Below are 22,903 nucleotides of genomic sequence, written 5' to 3'. Positions count from 1 at the left end.
GACCCCATGGCGCCTACTCTAGGGTTGCGAGAGAACCATCGATATGATGGCGTAATATATGGTCCACCCTCCACAGCAGCAGTCCACCGCACCAAGAGGGGAACCTTACAAACAGATCATAAATTTCAAGAAGTTGGTGCCTGGTACTTATGATGTGTCAGATGATGCATATCGGTTTTTGGATTTCTGCTGACAGGCAGGAACAGAGTTGCAGTTGACTGATAGAAGACTTGTAGAGTGTATGCAGCATGTCATGGGGCCTATGCCTAGACAGTGGATGAATGACTACATATTACCTCGGATAGAGGGTTTGTCGTGGACTCAGTTTGTGGAACTGTTCATCAATCGGTTTGTGCGTAAAGCTTGAGGATCAAAAGCGGTGGGCCTTTGAGGCCTTAAGGCAGATGGTAGGTGCAGTAGATGAATATGCTCTGAAATTTCTTGAGTTGGCAGTATGCCCCTACGGTTGATACAGAAATTATGAAGGTGAAGAGGTTCCTAAAGGGGCTGGACAGGAGGTATGCAAACATGGCCATGATGTCGGATCAGTCGTTTGATGTGGTAGTTGATCGAGCCAGACAGATAGAGATTAGCTATGCTGCGGATGACAGCGGAAGAGCAAAGAAAAACAGAGCAGAGGGTTTTTCAGGTGTTCCCCATATGGGTGCTCCAGAAAGTGGTGGCCAGAGTAATTTCAGAGGAAGAAGTAGGAACAAGAAGAGTGGTTTTAGACACAAATCTCGAGGGTTGAACCGGAGATACGTATCAGCGGTGGTCACGATTCAAGTACGGTAGTTCAGGTGCAGTTCATGATCCTCTTTAGCACCTTGTGCACAGTTCAGGTATGGCCAATTAGGTCACTTTGCTAGGGAATGCCCCGTGTTCAGTGAGCCACAGATGGGGTCACAGGGTTCTGTTGCAAATGTTCCTCGTCAGTTGTTTCCGGGTGCTTCCAGCATGGCGGTGATCGATTCGATGGCCATGAGGACAAGGGGGCGTGGATTTGGAGGTAGATCGGAGGTAGAAGTCGATGTCGTGGTTACGCCACTCGGGTAGGGGTCAAGCTCGGGTTTTCACACTAACCCACCAGGATGCTCAAGCTTCAAATACAGTTGTGGCAGGTATTCTTCTAGTCTGTTCCTATGAGGCTCGTGTTTTGATAGATCCGGGTGCTACGCACTCATTTGTCTCCCCTGTGTTTGCCATGAGGTTGGGTAGAAACCCTACAACTTTAGAATGCCCTTTGTCGGTAGCTACCCCACTTAGTGACAACATAGATGTAGATATGGTTTTTCCGGGTAGCTCAGTAGTAGTGGATGGAAAGATCCTCCCAGCAGACTTGGTTCCTCTACCAGTGATGGATTTCGATGTAATCTTGGGGATGGATTGGTTGGCAACTCATTATGTCACTTTAGACTGCAGGAACAAAAAGGTGTATTTCCACATACCTGGTGTGGAAGAGTTTAGCTTTGATGGTGACAGTAGCGTGGCTCCATATAACTTGGTGTCAGCAATTAGTGCCAGAAAAATGTTGAGGCATGGATGCCAAGGGTATTTGGCATTGGTGAGAGATACATATGTAGAAGGTGTCAACATGGAAAATGTTCCTGTTGTCAGAGAATTCATGGATGTCTTCCCTGAAGAGCTTCCTGGGTTGCCACGAAAGGGAATAGAGTTCTGCATTGATGTTGTTCCGGGTATAAGCCCCATTTCAATGCCGCCTTACAGGATGGCGCTAGCAGAATTGAAGGAGCTAAAGGAGCAACTACAGGAGCTTTTGGACAAGGGTTTTATACGTCCGAGCACTTCACCCTGGGGTGCTCCTGTTCTATTTGTGAGAAAGAAGGATGGGTCATTGAGGTTGTGTATTGACTATAGACAGCTGAACAAGGTGACTATGAAGAACAAGTATCCACTTCCTCGGATCGACGATTTGTTTGATCAGCTCCAAGGGGCCAGATTCTTTTCCAAGATAGACCTGCGATCAGGCTACCATCAGTTGAGAATCAGGAATGATGACGTGTCCAAAACGGCATTCAGGACAAGATATGGTCATTATGAGTTCTTGGTGATGTCTTTTGGACTCACTAATACACCAGCAGCCTTCATGGACTTGATGAATAGGGTGTTCAAACCGTTTTTGGACCGTTTTGTCATCGTATTCATAGACGATATTTTGGTATACTCTTGGACCGAGGAGGAACATGTGTGGCACTTGAGGATGGTGTTGCAGACTTTGAGGGAGCACCAGCTGTATGCCAAATTTTCAAAATGTGAATTTTGGCTAGAAAGCATCTCATTCTTGGGACACGTGGTTTCTAGTGACGGCATTCAAGTGGATCCCAAGAAAATTGAAGCTGTAACTGATTGGCTTAGGCCTACAACAGTCACTGAGGTGTAAAGTTTTCTGGGTCTAGCTGGCTACTATAGGCGTTTTGTGCAAGATTTCTCAAGAATAGCGGCTCCCCTAACTAAGTTAACTCGGAAGAATGTTCCATTCATTTGGACAGATGACTGTGAGAGGAGTTTCCAGAAGCTTAAGGAGTGTCTAACCATCGCCCCTGTGTTGACACTACCTATGAGTGGTAAAGGATAAACCGTGTACTGTGACGCCTCCAGAGTTGGCCTAAGATGTGTTTTGATGCAAAATGGGAAAGTAGTGGCTTATGCTTCAAGACAGCTGAAGAGGCATGAGCAGAACTACCCCACCCATGATTTGGAAATGGCGGCTGTAGTCTTTGCACTAAAAATCTGGAGACACTACCTATATGGTGAAGTGTGCGAGATATACACCGACTACAAGAGTTTGAAGTACATCTTCCAACAGAGGGATTTAAACTTGAGACAGAGGAGATGGATGGAGCTTCTGAAAGATTATGATTGCACTATCCAGTACCACCCTGGGAAGGCCAATGTAGTAGCAGATGCTTTGAGCAGAAAATCTTCTGGCAGTTTGGCGCACATTTCAGCAGAGAAAAGACCGTTGATTCGAGAAGTACATGAGTTAATGGATCAAGGTTTAATCCTAGATCTTTCTGATGAGGGGGTATTATTGGCTCATTTTTCAGTGAGGCCAGACTTGCGAGACAGAGTTAGAGTTTTCCAGCACAGAGACTAACAATTGATGAAGATCATAGAAAGAGTCCAGCAAGGTGAAGGTGGTGAGTTCGGGTTTACCAACGATGGCGCCCTTATGCAAGGTTCTAGGATATGTGTGCCCGACGTGGACAATCTCAGAAATGAAATCATGCAAGAGGCACACTATACACTGTACAATGTCCACCCAGGTTCCACTAAGATATACTATTATGTGAAATATAGCTACTGGTGGAATGGCATGAAGAGAGACATAGCAGACTTTGTGTCCAAGTGCTTGACTTGTCAGAAGGTGAAGTTTGAACATCAGAGACCGTCAGGGAAGCTGCAAGAGCTCCCTATCCCAGAATGGAAGTGGGAAATGATTACTATGGATTTTGTGACTGGGTTGCCTCGTACCACGCGAGGATATGATTCGATATGGGTAATTGTAGACTGTTTAACCAAATTAGCTCACTTCTTGCCTGTGAAGACTACATATTCTATGGCACAGTACGCCCGACTCTACATTCGAGAAATAGTCAGATTGCATGGAATTCCGGCTTCCATAATATCTGATAGAGGGCCCCAGTTCACTTCTCGGTTTTGGAGAAAGTTGCAGGAGGCACTGGGCACACAGTTGAACTTTAGTATTGCCTTCCACCCTCAGACAGACGGACAGTCTGAAAGGACAATCCAAACACTGGAAGACATGCTTCGCATGAGTGTTTTGGATTTTGGAGGTCAATGGGATGATCAGCTAGCTTTGGCGGAGTTTGCCTACAACAATAGTTACCATTCTAGCATAGGAGTAGCACCCTATGAGGCACTATATGGAAGAAAGTGTAGGTCCTCTCTGTGTTGGACGGAAATGGGAGAGGCAAAGGTGCATGATGTAGACCTAGTGCAGTACACTTCAGAGATAGTTCCCTTAATCAGGGAACGATTGAAAACTTGACTTTGATGGCGGAAGAGTTATGCAGATTCTAGACGGAGGGATGTGGAGTTTGCAGTAGGCGACTATGTATTCCTGAAGGTTTCTCCGATGAAGGGAGTGATGAGATTTGGAAAGAAGGGCAAGTTGGTACCTCGGTATGTTGGACCTTTTGAGGTTACTGATAGAGTTGGAGCAGTTGCCTACCGGTTGGAGCTACCACCCAACCTTTCTTATGTTCATCCTGTGTTTCACATCTCCATGCTCAGAAAATACATTCCAGATCCTTCCCATGTACTGCAGCCGGATGTAATAGAGCTAAAAGAGAACTTGACTTTTGAGGAGCAACCTGTAGCCATAGTGGACTACCAAGTGAGACAACTAAGATCAAAACAGATCCCTATGGTTAAGGTTTTGTGGAAGAGTGCACCTGGGAGTCAGAACGGGACATGCGTAGCGAGTACCCTTATCTGTTCAATGTGTAATCTTGTACTTTATTCTGCCTTGTGTAAAATTCGAGGACGAATTTTTACGTAAGAGGAATAATGTAACACCCCAAAATTTTAAACTTTATTATTTTATGAGTATTATTGATATTTTAATTTTATTAAATTTTAAGAAATTATTTGAGATTTTTCGGATTTTAAAAATCGGGTTCGATTTTCCGAAAATATAAACTTTGATGATTTTTAAAAATTTATTTAAAGACCACGTGGCAAAACTAAAAGCATATTCGGAGTCTACGAATTTTTCTGAGTTTTTTGAAATTTTTTCGGCATTTTTCGACCTCGTTTTCGGTCCCGAGGCAGAGTAAAAATTCAAAATTTTGTATTCTGAATTGAACCGGCCGAATCGAACCGGACCGGATCGGATCGGCCTTCTTCTTCCTTTTCTTCCTCTCCCGCGCGCGTTTCTCCTCCTCGCCTTCTCTCTCCTCCCTCCTCCCCTTCTGTAAAATTTATGTACTAACCCCCGTGTTGTGGGCTTCGTGTAGGTATCCTCAATTCGCGGAAATTCGGCGATTGTCAAGTGCGTGAATTTCGGCCGGACAAACCCACTACAGGAAAAGTCTCCGAACTGGATTGAGGTTTTGGCTACCTCACCATTGTCAGACATCCCGAGCGCGTTCCCGAAGTCGGAATCGGCAAAGGTAAACCCGAACCTTGCTTTTTCGTAATTTTCTAGTGCTTAAATAGGATTAAAATCCATAAAATATTCGTGGTAGCTCAGAAAATTATGATTCTTTTTGCAATAGCCTAGTAATATTGCTAAGGACCGCGGGGCAAAGTTTTAGAATTTTTAGAGCTTATTTGGGCAGTTTTTGCAAAAATGATCAATTATAAGGACTAAATTGAAATTTTACATATTGTGATGGATGATTGATTTAATGGACCCAGGAGGGGCTGTGTGATGAGATTGAGTTGTAAATATATGGGTTGTGAATATAGAAGTGTGTTTTGAGCCCTTTTGCAGGTTGGGTAGGTCCTAGGTATAGGGGAGACTCTGCCGGATTTTCGGCACGACTTAAGACGTATTTGGTCTTTTCTTGAATTGTATTGAGTCATTTGTATTAAATATTGTAATGTAATTGTCAGGTGAGCCGGGACAGCCTTCTTCCTCCGCCCAGCCGCCACAGTGACCGTTGTCAAGTCTGTGAGTAAAATATTAATTTTAATTGTAATTTCACTATTATTATATGTTCAAGCATGCCTATGCATCACTTATATGCATATATCTATGTAGATAAACTTTAGGCACGATTTATGTTGCATTCATAATTATGAAAGTGCCATGTATATTGTTGTGGTAATTTGGAGCAGTGTGCGTGCGTTGGCGTGCGTGTGATGTGGTGTGGACTATGGATAGAACGGGTAGACACGGCTTGAGATCTTCGCTGGGACCCGGTCCTTCGGGGTAGACACGGCTTGAGTTCTTATTTGGGACCCGATTTGGTTATTAAGTGGAAGTCAGAGCTGAGTTCTTGTTGATTGGAATTAAGAGATTTGTATAGGGGATCGGCTCCCATATATATATGATTGATATTCTTTGGAGTGCGTGAGTGCTCCAAATTACCTTTTTGATGTTATGATGTGAAATTATTGCTGGTGTTGCATTTCACTCTACAGGGTGCATTAGTTTTAGATAGTTATAAAGATTATGGTTAAAATTGATATTTTACTCTCTGAGTCGAACGCTCAGTCCTGTTCAATATTTTTTCAGGCTACAGGAGGATTTTATTGTGGTTAACCTGCTTTTCTCCTTCGCAGGTTGTTTATCAATATTTGTGTAATTTTATTTACTCCTATAATTTCCGCATGTGTTAGAAGTATTTATTTAATTTTGGTCTGTAATATTATTACCATGTTGGACTGTAAGCGTATAATGATATGCATGTTTGATGGGTGGATGAGGAGTGAGCTCTCATATGTTTTTATGATGATATGAGTATGTAGAGGGTGAACTGAGCTCCCCAATTGAGTATTTATTGTGTTTACAGGTCGGGTGAGTCAAAAACTCCTCATTGAAAGGTCCATTTATGTAGGACTCTGTCCGGTTGATTTTTTGAAATTGGGCCCAAATGGGCCTTAGAGTTGGGTTAAGTGAATAGTTAGGCTTACTACAGGCCTCGGGGGCTTTAAGTGGCCAGTCCTAGTCTTGGTCAGGCCATAGGTTGGGTCGTGACATTAGGAGTTAAATGTTAATATTAGATGACTAAGTTAACAAATAAATTAACGTTATACATCACACTAATTATTTTTTATCCCTAACGATTACTTTTTTAAATTTTATAAGAACAAGATTTAACCTTCAAGTTCTTAAACACCAAACAATTTTTTAACAAATAATTTTCTTTTCTGCCAACAGAAAATTTTCTAATTTTATAATAATATGATATTATTCAATTCTGATATATATATATATATATATATATTCAAATTCAAATATCTTAAAAGCTAATTTATAAAATACCCATCATTAATTCATTTATATGAATGGCAGACATCCCCCTATGATCTAACATCACAAGATGTCTTCATTCCTTTTTTTTTTTTTTTAATTATTAAAAGTAATTGAAGTTGTTAGGATACTACGCAGAGGCACTCCATTATCGAGTCACGCAAAAATTTCTCAACTTTAAAATAGACACGTCAACGAACACGTCCAGCAGCCATTTCCATTTATTTGCTCAACTTATTGCCACCACTTTCACCCATTACAAATTAAATTTTAAGAAATATTATTATTTAATCACAAAATTAATTTTTTTTTATTTTTCAAAAATATATTATTTAATTTACATATTTCACTTTTATTAAATTATTTAATTTCATCAGTAAATTTTTCATTAATCAAAAGTTTATCAAATTATTATTTAATTTATCTATTTCAATAAAAGTAATTAATTAATTTTTATATTTTAAAAAATATATTAATTAATTAATTCTCAATCTCTGTTATTATTTCCTTGAGCCACTCATCTTTGTTTGTTTTTTCTCTTTCCTTATTTCTCTAGTTATTTTTTTTCCTCCACACCCCTTCTCCCCCTCATTCTCTTTCTATTTTTCATTTTCTTATAAAAATCGTTATAAGTTATTTAGGTAAGAAGATTAATAAATTCACCTAGATCTCCAAAATAATTAGGAGATAATTTGGAAAATTTATTTTTTAATAAAAACAAAGATATATATATATATATATATATATATATATATATATATATATATATATATACTTTAGGAATTGAATAAAAATAATTTGAACAATTTAAAGAAAAAATATAAAATCAAATTTAATCTTTATATAACAAAATTTTCATTCATTTTTCAAAATATAAAATTAATTAATTAATTTTATTAAAATAAATAAATTAAATAATAATTTAATATGCATTAAAAAAATTAATAAAAAAATAAATAATTTATCAGATATAAAATATAAAAATTAAATAATTAATTTTATTAAAATATATAAAAAATTAAATAATAATATCCCTTAATTTTTATACATTATATTAAATTTATCAAAACCAAAAGCAAATAATCTTACGACAAAATTAACAAGCAGCAGCGCCACTCAATAAGCTTAAAAACAATTCCCTCCTACCCCACCCACAAAAAGATCCGATAATATTTTGAGCAGACCTGATCCTGTAAAAGGGAGCGGAAGTATATGGGCTCGCTCCAAGGTAAAGGTCGGACTTGCATATGCTCCCCTTTTCAAATCTCTCTGCTTGTTCGATTTACTCGGACTGCACTAGAATTCGATACCTCATGCAATAATATCCATTAATAACAATCCAACGATTTTAATATAATATAATCTCCGAAGACAATAATACCTGTTTTAATTACAATTTCAGTTCCAGAAGGTAAATTAATCAAAGTTGAAACCCTAATCTCGAGTTCAAATCCTACTTATATTAAATTGAGCAGACTGACTTCTTTCTTTTTAACTCCAGCAACCACTAACTTACATTTCTTAATCAACAAGGACTTAAACATCCAAAAGGAGCACTAAATTTTGTATGCAAAAGAATATCTGGTTTCGATATTTGTATTTCTATAGTCTATTGATATTGGTTTTGAGTACAATTTTGTGAAGATTCAAAGAATTGATATAATTATAGTCTCAGTTATCAAAGTTCGCTATTATGGTCAGAAGTGGAATAAAATTGTGATGCTAAATCCTTAACAATTTGAACCAAACCTTTCAAGTCATTGCTTCCCAATTCAAGGCAGTCCCTTAATAATCCACCATCCACCACCTCTCTCTGCACCGCCTCCGCCACCTCCTTCAAAGCTTCCTGCCAAATCCAACCCAAAACACATAAACACTTCAAAGATCTTCAAAAAAAGGTTGAAAAGAACATAAATATCAAGCATCGTACCGATCGATTAAACACGTGGATAAACCTTTTTAACACCGACTTAGCAATTCTTACGACATCACTGTAGTTTCTCGCAACCCAAGAGACTCTCTCCACCTGCGATTCTGCCCTAGTTAACTGGGCCAAAAACCTAGCCAACTCATTTAAGTCCGAAACGATGCCGTACAGCTCCGTATAATCCAATTCCCTCCACGCGTAGTTTTTTGCATAATCCCACCCTACCGACCACGCCAAACTCCAGAAACCAGATCCTAACCCTTTCTCCAACTTCTGAGCTATTAGCTTCGCACGATTTGCGCCGGCTATGTCGCCGCGTTCAGCACGCAGGTTGGACACGCGTATGAGGAGGGAATGGGAGAGGGAGACAACTGTTTTGTATTGGGAGTAAGAGCTGAAAAGGGAGGATGGAGCGAAACTGGTGGTGGTGGTGAGAAGGAGGAAGAGGAAGAGGAAAGAGGGAGCTAGCGGTGGATTAATCCGGTACATTGGCTTTGAAATTATCAGACGGCGAAGGATTTTCAGTTGACGAGTTGGGAGACGTGACTTCTGTGATTAAATGGAGAGAAGTGGACGGCCCATATTTACCTAATATTCGACAGAGCCAAAGCCCAAAGTGGGCCTTGTTGAAGCCTGATTCTCTACACGGTAAGAACAATTTAACAGTTCAGTGGAGGCAAGAAGAAGTAAATTTGCATCTTCAAATTACCATTGAATGAAAAGTGTTTCTCACTATTTGAAAATTTTAAATTCTCCGTGAACTCAATTTGGATATTCAAATTAAAATAATTATTTATATATGTAGCTTTTAAATCTTCAATAAATTTATTTACTAGATAATTCAATATTATAAAAATGTCTTATACCTTTGTTTTAGACTATTTTTCCTTCTAAAAAATCCCAATTGCTCATAGATTATATCTAATAATAATATCAATTAATAACATCTAAATTTAAATTAGTTTGTATTGATCGATTTCATACTTAAAATCATCTTGTAATAAAGAATTTTTATTTAATGAAATTATTATATATAATATTATTATAAAATCAATATAAAATTTATTATAATTAATAATTATAATGAAAATGTGTGTGTGTTTTTTTTTTTTTTTTTATATGATGGTGGTGAAGAAAAATTGTTGAGGTGAAAACAAAAGATACGGATTAACTTTTATTGGAATTGGAGCAAGATCTTTGAACAAATTGTACGCTCGTACGCGCTGCATTTTTAATTTTTCAGCTCATGCCCACTCCCATGGCGTGTGTACCCTTTCTTTTCCACACGCTCATGGCGTGAGATTTAAAAAAAAAAAAGATTTAATTATTTGTTGAAAGCCTTGCATTTTAAAATTATAAAAAAAATTTCGAGGAATATAAAAATTAGCTATTTAATTATCTAATTTAATCTGACAGTAATGATTAATCATTACTCAAATAAGTTCATCTCATTTATTGCAAGATATTATTATAACTCACTCGTTCACCTCGTTTGTCCGACTCAGCCCAATAATAAATAAAATTCACAATTTATATCAATTAAATTATTATATATATATATATATATATATAACATGAATAAAACAAATCCCCGTATGCAATAGAATAATTCAATGGTGGAGCATAGAAGAAAGAAAAAAGCCTCAAATATCTTAATTCCATGGTGGGGTCTGAGGATGAGCAAAGTTATTTTCCCACTCCACTATAAGTTGCAAACTTATTTGAATTTTGGCGTTCAGAGGTGCATGGCCAATGCCACTTCATTTTTGCATATCCTCTAAATCTCATTCATTCAATTCACACACTCTTCTGCCAGCACAGATTTCTTTTGATTTTTGGATTAAATCTTTTTTTTTTTTCCCTCCCTTTCTGATCACCATCGCCTCCTTATACATATGTGTAGATTTTTCTCTAATCTCTCACACACCACAGCCCCCCTAAAATATCGCCTCGCCAAGTTGCTCTCTCGTCTCCATGTGGCCCTTTTACTCGCTTCTTCTACTGCAAAACCTCATGATTGCTCACTCTTTTCAATTTCTCCTTGAATGTTAAGCCTTCTTTGGAGATCTGCATTTTTCTCCACAACATGGTAATAAGCGAATGGATTTTTCTTCTCTTTTTTGTGTTTTTTGGATATTGGGTTCTTCATGTTTTGGTTCAATAAAATGGGTTGTTCATGTTGTTATCTGGTTTTGGATATTTTGTTTGTTCACTCATAGATTTTGTTTCGATTTCTTAAAATATCTAGTTCGTTGTCTTTGTGCTGTTTCTGCTCTGGTTTTTGAGTATCGCTTGGTTGAGTGGTTCCGATGCATGCCATTATATATGGGTTATTGTAAAGATTGTAAAGCCGTTTGGCTCAGAGACTACGAACCGATCATATATATTTTTTTTTCCCTGGGGTATGTTCGTGAATTTTCTGAGCGAGAGATATTAAGATGGTTTTTCTAAGACACCATTTCATACGCTTTCTTCTCTTTGGTTTTGCCATCTAGATTGAGCTTTATTTTCATATCCATTTTCAAGCTTGGGTCGAAGTTCTCTTGCCTCTGCATTTTCTTGTTCTCTAATGAGCGGTAATGACCGTCTTCTGTTTATCCACTACATTTCTTCTTCTATTTTTAATTGTTTTGTCCCATTATATTTACTTAAAATGCCCGCACTGAATCATTAAATCATTGCATATTTTCGGCGTTGTTTAATAATAGACTTGTTTGGGGCTGAGTATTTTGAAGATGGGTGTTCAAATGCATCATTTCATATGCTTTCTTCTCTACTTTTTTTTTGGGGGGGCTTAATTTATGTGCTATCTTGATGTGAGAGCTATATTTTTATATCGATTTTTGAGCTTGGGTCAAAGTTCTTTTGTCTCTGCATTTTCTTTTTCTCTAATGGCCAGTAATGATCGTGTTCTGTTTAACAGCTATATCTTTCTTCTTCTCTTTTTAATTTGTGTGTCCCATTAAATTTATCTATCTCTAGAAATTTCCTGCGCTGAATCCTTAAATAATTCCATATTTCCGTGTGTTTGATAATATATAGATTAAGGGGTGAGTGATTGCTTAGCAAGATGGTTTTGCTAAGTTCCACGGTGTTGATTCCCTTAATTTTTGAATTAGGAAATGAAAACTTTGGTAGTTGAAGATAGCTTGCAACATTATGCACAATGCAAATGCTTTGTATTTGTATCTTCGAGCACAATTCATTTTTTTGGTCAACATTTGTTCTCTAAGCAATTGTTGTGTGAGAGATGGAATGTGTCAAGGATTAGATGTAATGTGCTGGAATATTGCAATTTGCAAATTGCAGGCTTCTTCGCAAAACAAGCATGTGCCAGGAAACAAATATAACACTGCTCCCGCAAGTCCTCTCACACCCAAAACTAGACTGGAAAGGCTTCTTCTCAATAGAGAGCTCCGGAAATTCAATAAGATTTTTAATCCAACTGATGCGTTAGCAGATGGTCTCAAAGAAGCTGAGCACTTTGCAAATGATTCAGTTTCAAAGGAAGCTGAAAGTAGTGGTCCACTTAACGAGGAAGCATTTTTAGAAGCGGTTGATGGAGGTGAACGGCCTCCCAAACAACGTTTATTGGTGGTTGCCAACAGGTTACCAGTCTCTGCAGTTAGGAAGGGTGAGGATTCATGGCAACTTGAGATAAGTGTAGGAGGACTAGTCAGTGCACTTTTGGGTGAGTGATATCTAAAGTTATTTCTTAACCAAACTTTCAACTCCTGTTACATTATATGCTGGTTTGCAATGTATCCTGTTTTATAATTATTTGTACTATGCTTTTCTGTATATTATTTCTTGCAGATTACAATGCATGTTTACCCCATTTTTTGTCCATTGTTTGCTTTTAATTAATGTATTTGAGTTTTTACTAATGAAGTCAATAGGACCTGATGCCTTATTATCTTCTAAAGGGGTGAAGGAGTTTGATGCCAGATGGATTGGATGGGCTGGTGTAAATGTACCTGATGAAATTGGACAAAAAGCATTATCTACAGCTTTGGCTGAAAAGGTTCGGAAGTCTTCATATGAGTCTTATGTTCCTATTACCTATTTTTCTATGATCTTGAATTACCATATAGATAACTTTTCCTCCCAGTTTTCCATTTCAACTACCTTGCCCTCTGGACATATGTGTGCAAAATGCCCCTCTTCCTGATTTGATTCTATTAACTGCAGAGGTGCATCCCAGTTTTTCTTGATGAAGATGTTGTCCATCAATATTACAATGGCTATTGTAACAACATATTGTGGCCACTTTTCCATTATCTCGGACTTCCACAAGAAGACCGCCTCGCAACCACCCGCAGTTTTCAGTCTCAATTTGATGCATATAAGATGGCTAACCAAATGTTTGCTGATGTTGTAAACAAACACTATGAGGAGGGAGACGTTGTTTGGTGTCATGATTACCATCTAATGTTTCTTCCCAAATTTCTGAAAGAACATAACAGCAAAATGAAAGTTGGTTGGTTTCTCCACACACCCTTTCCTTCCTCAGAAATACATAGGATGCTGCCATCCCGTTCAGAATTGTTGAGATCTGTTCTTGCTGCCGATTTAGTTGGGTAAGTCATTGTAATACAGCTTAGGATTTTGAACATCATGTCATATATTTTTTACCCTCATATGCTTCATATGTTTGGATGCATATTTTTATGTTTAAAGAAAATTACTCCAAGTTTTGTGCCACAAGGAATATCATTCTGATTCATGCAATGAACAAACAAAATGATTCCAATTTTGGCATGTTGCGGTCAGGTTTAATAAGGCTCTTGCTGACAAAAATTGTTTCTCAGTACAGAAGCTCTGTTCAGATCTCTACTATCTAACAGTTGGATTTGTTTGTTCTCAGTTTCCACACTTATGATTATGCTAGGCATTTTGAAAGTGCTTGTATACGTATCCTTGGACTTGAGGGTACACCTGAAGGAGTAGAGGATCAGGGAAAGCTGACTCGTGTAGCTGCGGTATATTAGCTTATGACTTTTTCTTTTTATATCTATGCATCTGCAAACATGCTGCTTTATTATTTAATAGTGAATGGATCTTCTCAGAGTTACATATGAGTCCATTTCAACATCCTGATTCTTCCTCACGATGCCAACATTTTGTTTTTGGGAGATTGAAACTACAGTTTCCTATTGGGATAGATTCTGATCGGTTCATTCGAGCCCTGGAACTTCCTCAGGTCCAGGATCACATGAAAGAACTTAAGGAAAGGTTTGCTGGCAGAAAGGTTAGGCCCTTTTGTTTTATATCAGTTAGTTTTTTTTTTTTTTTAAACTAATGAGCATTAAAAAGATGTGTTGATATTCTCTAAAAGGAGAAGAACTAGGTTTTAGTTTCTCTTAATCTGTACTTGAGCTCACTCTTTCTCTTATCTTCTTCTTAACACAGATCTGATTACATCGGAAATTACAGAAACTAAATAAATTAAATACAAAAACTGGGTCATAAAATGCATAAAATGAATGAAATATATGAACAAACTGTAATTAAAAAAAAAAAGAAGTGATTCACTAGAATACTACAGCCGTAACGAGTCATTATACAGTTTATACCTAGCAGAGTTCTTTTAGTTGATCCTTGTTACTATTTGAACATGGGACATAATGCAAAGTTCTGGCCATTCTAACATGAAAAAAAAAAAATACTTGTCCACTGTTACAAACCCATCATATTTGTATAGTTTTTATAGTAGGTTTGCCAATCATACCTAAACTCTTTGGTTACTGGTAGTTATCATTCCACCATGGCCAGGTAATGCTAGGTGTTGATCGTCTTGATATGATCAAAGGAATTCCCCAAAAGATTTTGGCATTTGAAGAGTTCCTTGAGGAAAATCCAGAGTGGCGTGATAAAGTAGTTTTGCTGCAGATTGCTGTGCCAACGAGGACAGATGTTCCTGAATGTATGCTTACATTCTCTACTAAACATACTCTGTTTTTATTAATGGAACTGCATACTTTCTTCTATATGATTAAGTTAACATGTAGGGCACCCCTAGAGATTTCCGATTTGTGTCAGTTTGATTGGGATTTAAGATAGGGGTTTGTTAAGATGAAATTGGGATTTTGAAAATAGAAGGAATTGGGATATAACTGGGATTGAAAATATGGTGCTGATTACTGTTAGAAGACTCAGCCTTGAGCATTTATGTTTGGAACAAAAGGGCCTCTTGATTGATTTATTGTTAATTTTAGTCACAGGAATTTTGGCAGAAAAATGCTTCTCTAACGACGATACTGTTACTGCATGAGTTAGGACATCATTGTTAAGAATTCTTTTAGTTCTTTGTTCAATAGTTGTTCTCCAAATTATGTAGCTCCATTTCCTCGATTTATGATAACTACCTAATAAATGATAGTGAGTACGCTGCTGTTTATCTATTTATCTTTTCTAGAAAAAACTTGATGTTTAAATTTTTTAACTAGGTAAAAGGCTTTAAACTATTCTGCTTTTGCAAATTCTGTACATTCGCAATCATGAGATTTCCTGAGTTCAATCCATCTAATGTGATGCTTTCTTTACATATTTTTAGATCTTAAATCTTAAGGACAATTGCAATATGCATCATAAAATTTAACACACTCTTTGTCCGTGCAAATTTCTAAAGATTTCAGGCTTTTGCCCTAAAAAAAGAAAAAGGCCAAATTGATCCTGGAAACATGTTGGACTTGGATATGATTATAGTGTTTCCTGCCTAGACATGAAATATATATATATATATATATATATATATATATATATATATATATATATATGAATCATAGATATAGAGCTTTGAAGTGTTTCTTTTTTTTTTTTTTTTTTTACCCTTAGACATATGATAAAAATTGAGCCTAACATCTGAGTAGTCCTGGCCACAGATTTGGTTTTGGCAGATTCCATTTTAATGGTTCAAGGGAATCAGAACCCAGCTGCATGATTCTCAGGTCCTAGTTCAGCTAGGTTTTGATCAAATTTAAGGTTGATTTCTTTTTCTTTTTTTAAAAGGAAGAATCTGGTTTGACCAAGAACCATACCAGCCTGTTCTTGTTCAGTTCAAGGCCAGTGTTTGGTACAAACCAGACCATGGCCAGGCTTATATCAATAGAGATGTTGAAGAAGTTCTAGATCAATGAGTCTATAGGAATTAGGATTATGGAGAATTTCGAACAAAACCCGGCTTTACTTGATAGTGCCTTGGGCTATTTACATACAACGATAACTAAATCTTAATTTCAAACTAGTTAGGGTTGGCTATTTATATCCTATTTCAGCTTGAGCCTTAATCAATCAATTGAGATGCTTATTATTATAAGAAGACACGCATATAGTAATTATGTGATTATGTTTTGAGTGACTGCTAAATGCCTTTATGACCACTGTATGTTTTCCATGGTTTTCTCTTCTTTAAATTTCATTGTCTGTATCACTAATTGTTTGTTTTCAAATTCTATCCTTTTAGTATCCTTAGCTGAGCCAGATCTTTTTTTTTTTCTAATTCCTGTGCCATGATCTTGGACTGGGAGTTTCTATTATTGGCTTACTATTTTTGCATTTACAGATCAAAAGCTCACAAGCCAAGTTCACGAGATTGTTGGACGCATTAATGGAAGATTTGGAACCCTTACTGCTGTTCCAATACATCATCTGGTTTGTCTTTATTTTATTAACTTCAATCTCATTGCTAGAACTACTTGATGCAAAGAATCTAAACTTTCATAATATTGAGGAGTTTGACTGTCTTCCCAGTTCCAATAAAGGTCTGTTTGATATTATTATTATTAGTATTATTATTATTGTTGTTGTTGTTGTTGTTGTTGTTGTTGAGGAAAACATCTTCTTAAATATGCTAGTTTTAAAAATTAGTTTAAAGTTAAATTTGACATATTTTAGTCACATGAACAACTAAACAACTTTTTTCAAATTGTTTTTGTTTTACGAACATTTAAAATGGTGCTTTTCTAAAAGTGCTTTTTTGACCTCTCAACCTCAATCCCAAATGGGCCTTAAAAGGAATAGGACTGTATAATTATATTTTACTTTGAACCAAATAGTAATTGAAAAGTTCAACAAGAACTTCTGACATCTCTTCTCCTATCTGACACTTTGTTGCCGACCATATGTCTTTATTTGACTGTCTTCATCTTTGTATGGTACATTTTATTACGTCAAATAAATTTTGTTTTATTGTGAGTAGAGGAATAATGATTTCAGTCAGTTGTACATGGAATTATGAAAGCTCTGCGTTCCACAAGATAAGACGTTATGTATTTTTCTATGCTGCAGCAATCCATAAGGCTGAACCTGTATGGAGTTAAAATTTGGGCATGGCATTACACGCATACTGCAACTCAATAATTATTCTGCTATTGATACTTTATGCAATGTTTCTTTTTCAGCCTTTTATGAAAAGACATCTAATGCAATTGTTTTGCCACTGCAGGATCGTTCTCTTGACTTTCACGCATTATGTGCACTATATGCTGTTACTGGTACTCATTTATGTGAAGTTCACAGTTATTTATGATTCAGTCTTTTATGGAATAATGATCTGATCTGGTTATTCTCAATCTAAAGTAGATACACCTTGTTATGATCCCTAGACATGATGGACGAACAGCTAGAAATTATAGAAAGAAACAAGTAGAAAACCTTCTGTTGCGTGTAAAATTTTTCAATGAGATGTTTCTTGCCATTCTGTGCTTGTCAATCTTTGTCAACAATTTTTCGCTTTTTATTCCTTGTTTGCAACTCCCTTTTCTATGGATTGGGGTGGGGTGACAGGAAGACGCTTATCAAAATAGTTTATCGTCAGATACCAAAGTAATTGTAAAATGCTGAAAAATTCTGTCTCATGGAATTTATCAACAAATATGTTTTTCCTCTACAAATGAAAGAATTTTTAAATAGGCCGTTGGCATTTTGTAAAACTGGTATTACTATTTTCCAAATGTCTTGTGTGGGCATATGTTTGCTGTTTTAATTCAACTAGACTATCAGCCAAACGGATGTTAAATGATCACATTTATATGGTTGTAGGAAGCCCTTTCATTTTGAGGCTTGTAAATTGATATTCAACTCAACTCTAACTCAATTAAGTTTCAATCTCTAAATAGTTGGAGTTGGCATATGAATAATTTTTTTTATCCACATTTGGAGGCTTGTACACTCATGTTTTCTTTTTATTTTTTTTTCTATTTTGAAAATTTTTTAATCCAGATGTGGCTCTTGTTACGTCTTTAAGGGATGGAATGAATCTTGTCAGTTATGAGTTTGTTGCTTGCCAAGCTTCCAAGAAAGGGGTCCTCATCTTGAGTGAGGTAAATTAAACTTTCTGATTTATTTGAGTGTGTGGCTTCAAAAGCACTAGGATTTGCAGCTTATATAGCTTACTATCCTGCAGGAGTTGGTTTTATGTTCTATTTTTCTACTTGCCAACTACAGCCAGTCTAGAAGTGCCTCTAGCTGAACCTGACTTATGAAATAGCGTGCTTTGGTCTTTCTTTGCTAAAAGTTGTTCAATTTCTTGGAGGAATTTGTGGGGGAGGATTTTTTAGTAGTTGTTAACTTCACTTCAAATCTAGATGATCTTAGTTGTTCATTTGTGGTACAATCCACAATCTTTTTTTCTTGGGTCTGAATGAAGCAACATTTCTGGGATTCATGGTTTTGTTCACCACTGAGTTTTCTGCTATTTACAGAATTAAACTTTAATGTCATTGGCTTGGGCTGCTTCCAATAGACAGTTGCTTGTTGCAGCATTCCAGGATTCTGGCAATTTTGGGCATATGCAATCTATAGATGATTCAAATTACTATTACGATAAATTTGGGATTGATATCTTATCATAGGGTCTGCTATCATTCATTTTTTAAGGGAAAGGTTGCATTTGATAGCAGAAAAATTTTTAAACCAAAATCTTTCTGGTAATCATATTATCGGAAAATTTTCAAGCTGAGTTGTTGTACAGTTAAAGAAACATGGTGAACATAAGCTTTAGAAGCTACGAGATTCTCAAGGGTTCCTTATTCAATAAAAATAGTTTAAAAGTGAAAAAAAAAAGTTAATTGGGTTCATCATTTTCATTTGATTGAGACAAATTATTGTGGATAAGAAAATTTGTTTTGTGAATTTTACATCAATCTTTCTTCGATTTCTAGTTTGCTGGTGCGGCACAGTCTCTTGGTGCTGGTGCTATCTTGGTGAATCCATGGAATATCACAGAAGTGGCTTCTTCAATTAGTTATGCTTTGAATATGCCCGCGAATGAAAGAGAGAAAAGGCACGACCATAACTTCAAGCATGTGACAACTCATACATCACAAGAGTGGGCTGCAATGTTTGTGAGGTGTTCACTTTATCTCACTGCTAACTTTTTCAGTTTCCTAAATATTAAATCTCGATTTATGATTTTGAAGAAAAAAAAAAGGAAAGACTTCTTCAATCATGCATGTGACAAATCCATCCTTAAGCACCATTATCAGAGCTTATATATGGAGAAATTATTCTAATGTTGCTTTAGCACTCATTTCTCCCCACAGAACCACACTACAAGCACAAATAAACAACACATTGTTTATAATGTGCAGTTATTTCTTGTCCTGCTGCAATGAATATGGTCTGCTCTTTTCCTTTGCCTTCCACTATTTTTTTTTCTCCTTTTTGATAAGAAACTGTGAAATGTCATTCACTGTTTTCAATATCTTAATGCTCAAGTTGTTTTTCAATCAAATTTTCTTTCTGACCAGCGATTATTGATCACCTGATGACATTTCTCTTATACATGAGAAAAGAATAATCTTCTGTATATTATAACTTTGTGTTGATTATGGCGAAGGCATGTTTTTCAATTGCATGCTACCATTTGTTGAACTTTGGAGCATTGATAAATATGTAGTTAAAATAGCGACCACGTGCAGCAACAGGATTTCTAATTGGTAATTTATTCTGCTTTTGGGAGATATTAAACACTAAATAGTTGTAAATGGCTTTTTCGTTTTATGTCTACAGGATAAATATCAGTGCTTGTTTTCTTTCCAATGGTTCTTCTATATTGATGGAAGCGTTTCCAATTAACTTGAATTGATTTCAAACTTTATATCAACAATAGTTTTGGAATACTAAACACATTTAGGGATTCAGAGTCATATTAGTATCCATTTGTTGCCCTGTTCTTTAAATTATTATATATTCTCTACAATTAACATTTGCAAAGTCTGGTTTCTTTGTAGTGAACTCAATGATACCATTGTAGAAGCTCAATTAAGGACAAGAAAAGTTCTGCCCCTGCTTCCTATCAAAGTTGCAGTTGAACAATATATGCAATCTAATAATCGTTTACTTATTCTGGTATTCTTTTCTCTCTTTTAAAACATCAAAATATGAGTTGGCCACTGTAGTTTAATTATGTGATCTTGTCCTTGAGTTTCTGAATTTCAGTTTCTTTTCATGCTTTCCTTTGAGCTAATGTTAAAATTAGTTGAGGTAAATAACATATGTTTAACTTTATCAAAGAGATAGTTATTTGTGTAAGTATACATATTACTGTTACTTAATAGTTATGTAAAACACAAGCTTCTTCTTACCTTCTTTTTCATATGTCAAATTATAAATGACAGTTCAAGATGCCTCTTTTTTGAAAGTATACATATGGAGATTGATTTGAGGTGGCTACAGTGCCTTGTTTCAGTAATTGCACTGAGCTTTCATGGAAATATGCTAACTGTAAAACGTTGCTATTCCTCCAACAAAGTCATGTCTTAGTCTATGAGGATTTTATAATGCAGATACTGTTACGGATTGAGATTTTTTATTTTATAATGCAGATAATATTGTGGATTGAGTTTTTCATTGTGAATGTCGGATATTTTTATTAAATTAGCTGAGTGCTTGATAAAATCGCAGGTTCACTTGTTAATGGATATATTCATTCCTTTTACCAAATGTAATCTGTTATTTTGCACAGATATTTTAATCATCTTAATCATTGTCACCTGCATCATTGTGCTTATTGCTACAGGGATTCAATGCAACTCTAACCGAACCAGCGGACAGCTTAGGTAGAAGGGTGGTCAAATTAGAGAAATGGAACTTAGATTGCACCCAGAATTAAAAGAACCCTTGAAGAAACTTTGTGATGATCAAAAGACGACTACTGTTGTCCTCAGTGGGAGTGATAGAACCATTCTGGATGAAGTACTCTCCTTTCTCCAGTTATCCTCATCCCTGCTTATTATGCTTTCTGACCAACTACTTGTTATGCAGAACTTTGGAGAATACAATATGTGGTTGGCAGCAGAAAATGGGATGTTTTTACGTCTTACATCCGGAGAGTGGATGACAACAATGCCAGAGAATCTCAATATGGATTGGGTTGACAGTGTAAAGGTTTATATATTGTCACAGAAAAAGTTAATCTCTTCCATCTGAGGCCCTCTAGACCCTAAAATTCTTATGATTGTTCATGATTCCAGCAAGTTTTCGAGTATTTTACAGAAAGAACACCTCGATCTCATTTTGAGCTTCGGGAAACTTCTCTCGTATGGAATTACAAGTATGCAGGTACTTATAATCTATGTTTTGTTTGCACTTGATTATTAGCTGAACAGTTCAAAGAGGTAAAAGTGGTGGGATTTCGATAATTGTTTGGTGAAAATCTTACTAAGCATACATATATGTATGTGTGCATGTGCACATTCTTGTAAATGGGTGCATTGTGTGTGCACAAGTATATGTGTGCATAGGTACCGAGCGATAAATGGGTTTATGCATGTACACATAAAGGAACATCATTCTACTCGGCAAAAATATATAGGATTTGCCTTCGATTTTATTCAGTAATACTGTTTAATTTATTTTCTTTAATTTGGTAATTTTAGATATGGAGTTTGGAAGACTTCAAGCAAGGGATATGTTGCAGCATCTCTGGACAGGACCAATTTCAAATGCAGCAGTTGATGTTGTTCAAGGTGGCCGCTCTGTTGAGGTTCGAGCAGTTGGTGTTTCAAAGGTATTTACATCATGGTTAGCTATCAAAGCCACATGCCTGCTGAGTAATTGACCAGAATCTTATGCTTCTCTTTCTCATCGGATGTTTCCATTTATTTCAGGGTGCAGCAATAGATCGTATTTTAGGAGAAATAGTTCATAACCAGGGCATGAAGACACCCATAGACTATGTACTCTGTGTTGGTCACTTTCTGGCCAAGGTATTTTTATTTCTTGACATAAACTTTAAGCAGCTTTCATTCTCACGATCAATTAGCATTCATTATTAAAAATTAGAATGATCTTTATTTCTATTGTTTGATATTAAAAGGAGTCTTAACCTTGCTGTGCCTGTGATCATCATTTTTTTATATTTTTTTGGACACTGAACACCACATTTAGTTGTGAATTTAATAAAATATGCTTAGTGAAGTAGGGTCCTTAAATAATATATAATTTCTGGTGTGGAGAAGGCCCGGATCAGTACCTTTAATCGACATTTAGAAGTGCTTGCTTGGCCTTAGGAAGTAGGAATGTATGGGAGAGATATTGGGCCTGGTAACCTACACTAATAAAATAGATCCAAGATAGGATAATAGTCATCAAACTAAAGCCCAGCCTGTAACCTAGTCCTTCAACAATAAGTTACAACAAACCCCCTTTTGTGGGCTATATGCGCCACCACAAACCTAGCAAATCCAATTGGATGATCAATAAGAGTAACCATAAGTTGGGTGCCCATTAACTGAGTTAAAGAGTGTAGGTTAATTGGAAGGAAATTTCCAGTAACAAAGCAGTTTGATTGAAATGTTAACTCTTACCTATTTCATTATTGGATTCATTGTTTAAGGATGAAGATATCTATGCATTTTTTGAGCCTGAGCTTCCTAGTGAATCACCTGGTATAGTAAAATCCAAGTCACCAGACCCTGTTGGCTTACCTGTACCAAAAGTTCCCAGTGGTAGAACCCGTTCCAAGGGTCACCTTAAGAAACAACGCTCCATGTCAGCTTTGGAAT

At 36.4% G+C, this 22,903-nt stretch overlaps 1 protein-coding gene and 1 pseudogene across 1 annotated transcript; one reads left to right on the top strand and one right to left on the bottom strand.

Moving 5' to 3' along the window:
• Window positions 1-8,291: 8,291 nt before the first annotated feature.
• On the bottom strand, window positions 8,292-9,538 carry LOC110646703 (uncharacterized). Its single transcript, XM_021800229.2, has 2 exons — window positions 8,898-9,538; window positions 8,292-8,813 (listed from the first exon to the last, which is right to left on the bottom strand). The coding sequence occupies exons 1-2, from the start codon at window positions 9,381-9,383 to the stop codon at window positions 8,646-8,648; spliced, it is 654 nt and encodes a 217-aa protein (XP_021655921.2). The 5' UTR covers window positions 9,384-9,538; the 3' UTR covers window positions 8,292-8,645.
• A 1,065-nt stretch (window positions 9,539-10,603) lies between these two features.
• Window positions 10,604-22,902, top strand: LOC131175897 (alpha,alpha-trehalose-phosphate synthase [UDP-forming] 1-like; annotated as a pseudogene).
• Window position 22,903: the final 1 nt, after the last annotated feature.

The sequence above is a fragment of the Hevea brasiliensis genome, chromosome 18 (assembly GCF_030052815.1).
Source record: "Hevea brasiliensis isolate MT/VB/25A 57/8 chromosome 18, ASM3005281v1, whole genome shotgun sequence".
In the NCBI taxonomy this organism is placed as follows: domain Eukaryota; kingdom Viridiplantae; phylum Streptophyta; class Magnoliopsida; order Malpighiales; family Euphorbiaceae; genus Hevea; species Hevea brasiliensis.
This window is presented reverse-complemented; position numbering and strand designations above follow the sequence as displayed.

What these genes read in the sequence shown, in the direction of transcription:
- LOC110646703 (XM_021800229.2), bottom strand. Translation starts at nt 9,383, where the DNA reads ATGTACCGGATTAATCCACCGCTAGCTCCCTCTTTCCTCTTCCTCTTC. An exon ending in TCCACGTGTTTAATCGATCG is followed by an intron (nt 8,814 to 8,897) that starts GTACGATGCTTG and finishes TGGATTTGGCAG; the next exon opens with GAAGCTTTGAAGGAGGTGGC.